Here is a 9,442-nt window from a genome sequence, read left to right on the forward strand (position 1 = left end):
CATAAAAAGAGGAGATGATGATACATACTACCAACCTCTCATTTATTCAGCAAAAAAACTGAGTACTTACTATGGAGATATCGTACTTGCTTTTAAAGTTTTTTAGTTATTTTTGAGAAAGAGGGAGAACCTGAAGCAGGCTCCACACTGTCAGCATAGAGCCTTAACATGGGGCTCAAACTCCCAAAACTGTAAGATCATGACCTGAGTCGGATGCTTAACCAACTGAGCCACCCACGTGCCCTGCCATGTACTTGCTTTTAAAGGATCCTATGTGTTAATGGGAGAGACAGTAAGTCAGTCTCTGCGCGTGTAGAGATAGATACTATATGACAGGTACTGATACTTCCTATAAAGAAAATTAGAGCCAGATAAAAGGGTGGGGTAGCCAGGGGTGGTGGTGGTTAGGGAAGATGTTCTTGGATTGACAGATGAACAGAGATCTGAATAAGGTGAAATAGCCATGTGAATATTTAGTGAAATAGCATTCTATGCAGAGACAAGTCCCTTCTTGGATATAAAAGCTTAGCAGGTTCAAGGAATGGCAAGGTGGCCAGTGTGACTGGCATGGAGTAAATAAAGGTTAAGAGAGAGTGGTAGGAGATAAGGATAGAGAAGTAACCAGCCTAGATCTTATGATCTTATAGGTCATGATGAGGTCTTGTGTTCCAGATGTGATAGGAAGACATTGGAGGGTCTGAAAGATCATCCTGTCTACTGCTGAAAGCATGTGGAGTGGCAGAGGCTGTTAGTAGAACCAGCTAGAAAACCAATGTGGTAATTCAGGCAAAAGATATGACTTTGATTAGTGTGGTGGTAGTAGTGATGATAAGCAGTCAGAATAGGGATATATTTTGAAGTTATGGTTGATTGGCAAGACCTGTTAATAAATCAGATGGTATAAGAAACAATCAAGAAGGGCTCCTGCCTTTTTTGCTTTGAATAACTGTTGTCAGTGGATGGTGCAGTTTACTAAAATAGAGAAGTTGAGAGGAGAAACAGGTTTGGGAAGAAAAAGCAGGAGTTCTACTTTCCGTATGTAAATTTGAGTTACATAAATAGGTATTTAAGTGGAGATGTTGAGTAGACAACTGGATATAAAAATCTGGAGCCCCTGGGTGGCTCAGTAGGTTGACTAGTGATACTGGCTCAGGTTGTGATGCTTGCGGTCATGAGATCAAGCCCCCTTCACACTCTCTGCCCCTCCCAGGCTCATGCATACTCACTCTCCCCTCCTTCCCCCAAAAAACCTATAGCCCCAGAGAGAAATGACTTTGGGAGTCATCAGCATATAGCTGGTATTAAAGTCCCGGGAAGATACTACCTAAAGAATAGATACCGAAACAGGAGGACTAAGCCCTGAGCATTCCAAAATCTGACTGAATAGAGGAAGATGAGCCAGCAAAGCAGCAGTCAGCCTGGAGAGTGGTAGGAAGCAAACTGAAGAAAGTGTTTTAAGGAATGTTCAACTGTGTCAGACACTGCTGAGAAGTGGCTGATCTACTAGCTTTGGCAATGTGGAGATTATTAGTCATTCTGAAAGATACTGTGATGGGGACAAAGGATTGAGGGGGTTAAGAAAATGGAAAGTGTTAAAGGGGAGACAGTAAACAAAACTTTCAAGGGATTTTCAGAGTTAAAGATGAAGTATATAGAGGTTGGTTTTTTTCTTATTTTGGGAGTTAATACCTCATGTCTGCTGATGTAAATGATCAAGTAGAGGGAGGAACCAGTGATGCAGCAGAGTATGTGTGTACAAATTTGGAGGTAGATGCAGGTAGGAATTCTCTGGTTGTTTTTCTTTTCTTAGCAAAGTAAGAAGTAGGGCCATTAACAGAGATTGGGGTTGGAGCATTGTAATTTTGAAGAGAATAGAACATAGTTACTTTGAGAAACTGAAAGTATATTGACCAGCAAAAAGTAATGGGATTATTGAACTACACTTAGGACTCCTTCGAAGTTCACAGTCACTGAAGTAAGTACAGTGATGTATTTTCTCAAAGCATAACCAGCTACTTAAGGATAGAGATTTAATCAGGGTCAGTAATTTGATAGACTAGGATGGAGGAGGAGAGAAGCACATGCCAGGAAATGATTTTAATAATGGACTTTGGAACCTAGGCTGCATCTAAGAAAGGAGGTAGGAAAATGAAGGGTTTGGAAGTGACAACTGTCAGTAATCCTGATGGCTTTAATAGCGAAGACCTGGGGCAGCTGAGTCAGTTAAGCATCAGACTTCGGCTCAGGTCATGATCTCATGGTTTGTGAGTTCAAGCCCTGTGTCAGGCTCTGTACTGATAGCTCAGAGCCTGTTTTGGATTCTGTGTCTCCCTCCCTGTCTCTCAAATAAACATTAAAAAAAAAATACTGAAATCCTAGTAACAGGCCATCAACATAAAGAAAAGAAAAAATTGACAGAACTGAAGGGAGAAATGGACATTTCTATAAAAATAGTTGGCGATTTCAAGACTCTCCACCCCAGTGATAGGTAGGACAACCAGACAGATGATGAACACCACAATAAATCAGCTAGTTCTCACAGAATACACATTCTTCTCAAATGCATATGGGACATTCTCCAGGATCGACCATGTTAGGCCACAAATTCTCAACAGTTTTATTTTTGAGACACAGAGCATGAGTGGGAGAGGGGCAGAGAGAGAGGGAGACACAGAATCCGAAGTAGGCTCCGAGCTGTCAGCACAGAGCCAGACATGGGGCTGGAACTCACAAATTGCAAGACCATGACCTGAGCCAAAGTCATATGCTTAACCAACTGAGCCACCCAGGTGCTGCAAGTCTCAACAATTTTAAAAGATTAGATACCATACAAAGTATCTTCTCCACATCTCCACAACAGGATGGAGTTAAAATAATAAGTAATAAGGAGGGGCACCTGGATGGCTCGGTTGGGCATCTGACTCACGGTTTCATTTCAGGTCATGATCTTGTGGGTTCAAGCCCCGTTCTGGGCTCTGCACTGAAGGTGAGGAGCCTGCTTGGGATTTTCTCTCTCCCCCTCCCCTGGGTCACACTGTCTCTCTCTAAATAAAACTTTAGAGAATTCCCAAATTTGTGGAAATTAACCAGTGGATAGAGAGGAAAACACAAGGGAAATTAGAAAATACCCTGAGACTGATAAAAATGAAAATACAATATCCTAAAACCTTGGGATGCAGGGAAGGCGGTACTCGGGGGGATATTTAGAGCTGCAAATGCTTATGTTAAAAGAGGAATATCTCAAATCAACAACCTTTTTTATAGCTTAAGGGGTTAGAAAAAGAACAAACTAAACCTAAAACTAGCAGAAAGAAGGAAATGAAGAACAGAAAAAAAAAAAAAAAAATCAAATCCAAAAGCAGGTTAGTTAAAAGGTTTAACACAACTGACAAAGGCTCAAATTACTAAAATTACAAACAAAAGTAGGGACATCACTTCTAATTACAGAAATAAAAAGAATTTTTGGATAATACTGTGAATGCTTATAAGTTGGATAACCTAGATGAAATGGACAAATAACCAGAAACAAAATCAGCCAAGACTTAATCATGAATAGAAAACAGACTCATAATCTATAAGGATAAAAAGCCCTGGACCTGCTGGCTTCACTGGTGAATTCTACCAAACTGAAAAAAAGGGAATACTTTCTATTCCTAAGTCATTCTGTGAGGCCAATATTGCCCTGATAACAAAGCCAGACAAGACACTACAAGAAAACTATGTGTCCAATATCCTTTTTGAATATAGATGCAAAAATCATCAATAGAATACTAGTAAACAGAATCAAATGGCATATTTAAAAGATTATACACCATGCCTAGGTGGAATTTGTTCCTGGAATGCAAGGATGGTTCAACATAGGGGAATAATCAATGTAATATATACACTACATTAATAGAATGAAAGGGGGGAAAAAAAACACCTGATCATCTAAATTGACATTTGACAAAATTCAACACATTTTCATGATAAAAACACTCAACTAACTAGGGATAGTAAGAAACTACCACAACGCAATAAAGTCACTTATGAAAAACCTATAACTACCATCATAATGGTAAATGACAAAAGCTTTATTCTAAAAGCAGGAATAAGACAAAGATGCTCATTTTTTACCGCTTGTATTCAAATGGTACTGTAAGTTCGAGCAGAGCAATCAGGCAAGAAAAAGAGACAAAAAGCATCCAGGTAGGAAAGAAGTAAAATTATCTCTGTTCAGAAAGGAGTCTTATGGGGGCGCCTGGGTGGCGCAGTCGGTTAAGTGTCCGACTTCAGCCAGGTCACGATCTCGCGGTCCGTGAGTTCGAGCCCCGTGTCAGGCTCTGGGCTGATGGCTCGGAGCCTGGAGCCTGCTTCCGATTCTGTGTCTCCCTCTCTCTCTGACCCTCCCCTGTTCATGCTCTGTCTCTCTCTGTCCCAAAAATAAATAAAAAACGTTGAAAAAAAAAATTAAAAAAAAAAAAAAAAAAAAAGAAAGGAGTCTTATGTGCAGAAAATCCTGAAGATTTCACCAAACAAAAAAACCCTGTTAGAACTAAGAAACATGGGGTGCCTGGGTGGCTCAGTCGGTTGAGTGTCCGACTTCAGCTCAGGTCATGATCTCACAGTCTGTGAGTTCGAGCCCCGCGTCGGACTCAGCTGAGCACTCGGAGCCTGGAGCCTGCTTCCGATTCTGTGTCTCCCTCCTTCTCTGTCCCTCCCCCACTCACGCGCTCAAAAATAAACGTAAAAAAAAACTAAGAAACAAATTCAAAATAACAGGGTACAAAATTAACATCCCAAAATCAGTTGTGTTTCCGTACACTAACAGTAAACAGACCAAAAAGGAAACTAAGAAAACCTTCCTAAAACAGCATCAGCAGGAATGAACTTAACCATGGAAGTGAAAGACTTGAACAATGAAAATTATAAAATGTTTCTGAAAGAAATTACACTACATAAATGGGAATATTGTTAAAATGCCAGCACTACCCAGAGTGTAATCTATGGATTCATATAATGCATTCCTTATCAAAATGTAAATAAGGTATTTTATAGAACAGAAAATTTCATCTTGAAATTCCTATAGAATCTTAGGGGAACCCAAATAACTGAATCTTGAGCAAGCAGAACAAACTTGGAGGACTCCCACTTCCTGATTTCAAATTCTGCAAAGCTACAGTAATCAAACAGTATGGTACTGACATGATGACAGACATACAGACCAATGGAAAAGAGAGCCCAGAAATAAATCCTTGAATGTGTCTTCAAATGATTTTCCACAAGTGTGCCAAGACTATTAAGTGGGGAAAGGAGTCTCATCAACAAATGCTTCTGGGAAAACTATCCACATGCAAAATAATGAAGCTGGGCCCTTACCTAACACCATATGTAAAAACTGAGAATGGATCAGAGACCTAAATGTAAGAGCTAAGACTTTAAACTTATAGAAAACATAAGAGGAAAGCTTCAAGATTTTGGATTTGGCAGTGATTTCTTAGTTATGAGACCTTAGTTATGAGGCACAGGCAACAAAAGAATAGACAAACTAGACTTGATCAAAGTTTAAAACTTTTGTACATCAAATGACACTATCAACAAAGTAAAAAGGCAACCCACAGAAGATACTTGCAAAACATAATCAATAAAAGGATTAATTCAGAATATAGAGAACTCTAAAACTTAACCACAAAAAAAGAAACAAAAACCCTATTCCAAAAATGGGCGAGAATCCAAATCAATATCTCTCAAAAGATCTACAAATGGCTAATAAACACAGGAAGAGATGCTCAACATCACAAATTAGAGAAATGCAAATCAAAATCATAATGAGATACCATCTCACGAACCCATTGGGAAGCTACCATTAAAACAAAAAACAAAAAAATGGGTGCCTGGGTGACTCAGTTAAGCATCCCACTTCGGCTCAGGTCATTATCTCACAGTTCGCGAGTTTAAGCCCCAGGTAGGGCTCTGTGCTGACAGCTTGGAGCCTGCTTCAGATTCTATGTTTCCCCCTCTCTCTCTGCCTCTCCCCCACTCATGCTTGGTCTTTCTCTAAACAATAAACATTAAAAAAGTTGGCAAGGATGTGGAGAAATTGGAACTGTCGTGCACTGCAGGTGGGAATACAAAATGGAGGAGCTGCTATGAAAAATGGTTTGGTGATTCCTCAAAAAATTATTTAAAAACAGAACTACCATATGATCCATCAATCTCATTTCTGGGTATATACCCCAAACAGTTGAAAGCATGGATATGAGCAGATATTTGTACACCTACCTTCAGGCAGCCAGCATTATTGACAAGAGCCAAAAGGTAGAAGCAACCAAGTGCCCATTGGCAGATGGATAAATAAAATGTGGTGTGCATGTACAATGGAGTATTTTTCAGCCTTAAAAATGAGGGAAATCCTGACACAGGTTACAACATGGCTCAAGACACTATGCTGAGAAGTAGGCAGTCACAAAAGGACAAATACAGTTCGACTCACATGAGGCAAAGTAGATTCACAGAGACAAAGAATGGTGGTTACCAGGGGCTGGAGAAGGGAGGATGGGAGCTACTGTTTTGGTTTTGCAGAATGAAAATGTTCTGGAGATGGATAATGCTGATGACTGCACAGCGATATGAATGTGCTTAATACTGAACAGTACACTTAAAAATGGTTAAAGTGGTAAACATTCTGTTTTACCACAATTTAACAAAAAATTCCTGGGGGAGTACTCTCTAGCCTGATCTGGAAAATTGGAGGTGGCAGTCAACATGAGATGTTTGAAATCCTGATTTTCAAGACAGTGCAGTTACTGAGAATGACCAAGTCTGGCCTATGACGATGGGAGCTTATTAAGGCAGAGGTGAAGACTGGAGACCAGAGGAGAGGAGGTCTAAGGTGTGAAGTACCGAAGCGTTGGATGAATTGGAGGACAATGAAATCACCCCAACTTAAAGACAAGAGAAATGAAGAAGCAGGAGCCAGGTGTGTGGGTGGTGGGGGGCTGCTGACAAGGTGGCCACTGAGAGTCACAGGGCTGGCCGTGGGGCGAAAGGTTAAGGCATATAAATGCACGGTGCCCAGCAACATAGTAGGCACTCAAATGTCAGCTGTCACAGTCCCACTCTGGAGCTACAATACCAAATACTATACTGTACACATTTAAATGCTTATATATATATTTTGTTTTAACGTTTATTTACTTTTGAGACAGCATGAACGGGGGAGGGGCAGAGAGAGAGGGAGACACAGAATCAGAAGCAGGCTCCAGGCTCTGAGCCATCAGCCCAGAGTCCGACGTGGGACTCGAACTCACGGACCGCGAGATCGTGACCTGAGCTGAAGTCGGACGCTTAACCGACTGAGCCACCCAGGCGCCCCTAAATGCTTGTATTTTTTATTTGATGGGTAACATTTGTAATGTACTTCTAAAAGAAGAATCAGAAGTTAGAACTTCAAGGAAAAAAATCTGGCTTCTTTAACAGATTTAAATGTTTAAGATAGGGCAAGGCAAACTTTCTGTACAGGGCTACATAGAAAATATTTTAGGCTTTTCAGGCCCTTACAACTGCTGGACTCTGCCAGCCACACTTAATTCGTAATTAGTAGACACATGAGCATTGTGGTGAAACGGAAAGGAAACTTTATGCACAAAACAGGCAGCAGGTTATGGTTTGCTGACCCCTGACCTGACAGAGTAGTGCTGCAGGGGTTTTATGTATAACATTGTATTTCTAAGGATTGGTAAGTTGTCAATGCCAATTATGTAAGATTTGACCTTGTATCTTAAGTAATCTTACCAAAGTCTTGAGGTTATGGCTATACTTTTTTTTTTTTTTTAACGTTTATTTATTTTTGAGAGAGAGAGCATGAACGGGGGAGGGGCAGAGAGAGAGGGAGACACAGAATCGGAAACAGGCTCGAGGCTCTGAGCCATCAGCCCAGAGCCTGACGCGGGGCTCGAACTCACGGACCACGAGATCGTGACCTGAGCTGAAGTCGGACGCTTAACTGACTGAGCCACCCAGGCGCCCCTATGGCTATACTTCTACATAGTACTTGTTATGTTCTGATTATGTAAGTCTTTGAAAAGGTTTTATTAGGTTTCAGGTCTAAAGATTAAATTTCTGAGACAAGGCAAGAAAAAAAGTTTTTCTTGTGATGACAACATAATGTAAGGTGGTGTTCTCCTTCCCTACAGTATTTGTGTTTCAATCTCTCTCTCATAAATTTTCAGGGGTCCAGATTAGATGATCAAAGATGTGCTCCACCACCTGCCACCACAAAGGGACCAACAGTACCAGACGAGGACTTTTTTAGCCTGATTTTACGTTCTCAGGCGAAAAGAATGGATGAACAGAGAGTGCTTTTACAAAGAGATCAAAACAGAGACGCCGAATTTGGGCTGAAAGACATTTTGCAAAGTAATGCTTTGTTGGAATTTAAAAATACAGGAAAAAAATAAACCACTAGTTATTACGGATATATTTTTTTAAATGACCTTATTTCCTTTCAGAACACTGCAGGGAAACTATTTTTTTCCTTAAAAGGAGAAATTATAGCACTGTAATACAGCTTAAAATGTTTTTAGAATGATGTAAATATTTAACCTTTAATAGTATAGCATTAATTCACATTTCTCTGGACACTCGTTTCAGGGTGGAGGTGTCTTCTACAAGGTGCTTCATCAACTTTTTTGAATAATGCTTGGGATTGTGTTCTTTGGCAACTTTTTAGATTCCTTTACCTAGTGTTTGTAAAGTGATAATTTTTTTAACTCTTGATGATGGCATTTTTTAAATACTGAACCGTGGATATAGTAAGAAATTAGGCTGTTTAGTAAACAATAACATACTTGACCAATGTGTAAAAAAGTTATATAGTCTTTATTAAAAGAATCTAGATCTTTTTTCTGCTAAAAATCCTATTTTCAGTATGTTATTAGTTCAAACCCATTATAAAAACAGCTCTAAGAAATAAACTTTTAGCATGTTCTGGACCCTTGAATTTTAAAGTGTGTGTGGCTTAAAATTATATCTTCTGTTGCAAAATACTGTTTAAGACCTAATATCAAAAAACAAACCCAAACTCCTGTGGTTGTATCAAGAACCTAGGCCATGAAAATAGAGAACACATGAAAACTCACAAAATTTAAGTATGAAAAATGTAGGTTAAGCTCTCAGTCGTCATTAAGCCTCCCTTCATCTCAAGAACTGAAGGCAGTTTACAAGGGTACTCAATACGACATGACAGGAAGTAAATTTAGCAAAAGAAGACAGCAAGGATGGGACAGGCTAAGGCTGAATTGTAAAATGCAAATGCCCACACCCAGAACTCATTCACCTCTGGTTGCTTTTGATTCTGCACAGCTGGGATGGTATCTGGGGCTCTGGGCCTCTGTCCTTTCTCAAAGTCCTTCAGATGACTTGATGGGCAGTGAGAATCACTTCTCCAAATGGCCAATGTTCA

The 9,442-nt window shown here is 39.9% G+C and overlaps 1 protein-coding gene across 2 annotated transcripts in view; it reads left to right on the forward strand.

Moving 5' to 3' along the window:
* GPSM2 (G protein signaling modulator 2) overlaps positions 1-8,460 on the forward strand; it is a 35,052-nt gene extending 26,592 nt beyond the window's left edge. Inside the window, exon 14 of one of the 2 annotated variants that reach the window (XM_015534987.2) lies at positions 8,211-8,460. In XM_015534987.2, the coding sequence (XP_015390473.1) occupies positions 8,211-8,438 (228 nt within the window). In that variant the 3' untranslated portion in view covers positions 8,439-8,460. Of the gene's footprint in view, positions 1-6,773; positions 7,125-8,210 lie in introns of those variants that run through there. The other variant, XM_042998101.1, reaches the window with a different exon arrangement.
* The last annotated feature ends 982 nt before the right edge of the window (positions 8,461-9,442 follow it).

The sequence above is a fragment of the Panthera tigris genome, chromosome C1 (assembly GCF_018350195.1).
Source record: "Panthera tigris isolate Pti1 chromosome C1, P.tigris_Pti1_mat1.1, whole genome shotgun sequence".
NCBI classification, from domain to species: Eukaryota; Metazoa; Chordata; class Mammalia; order Carnivora; family Felidae; genus Panthera; species Panthera tigris.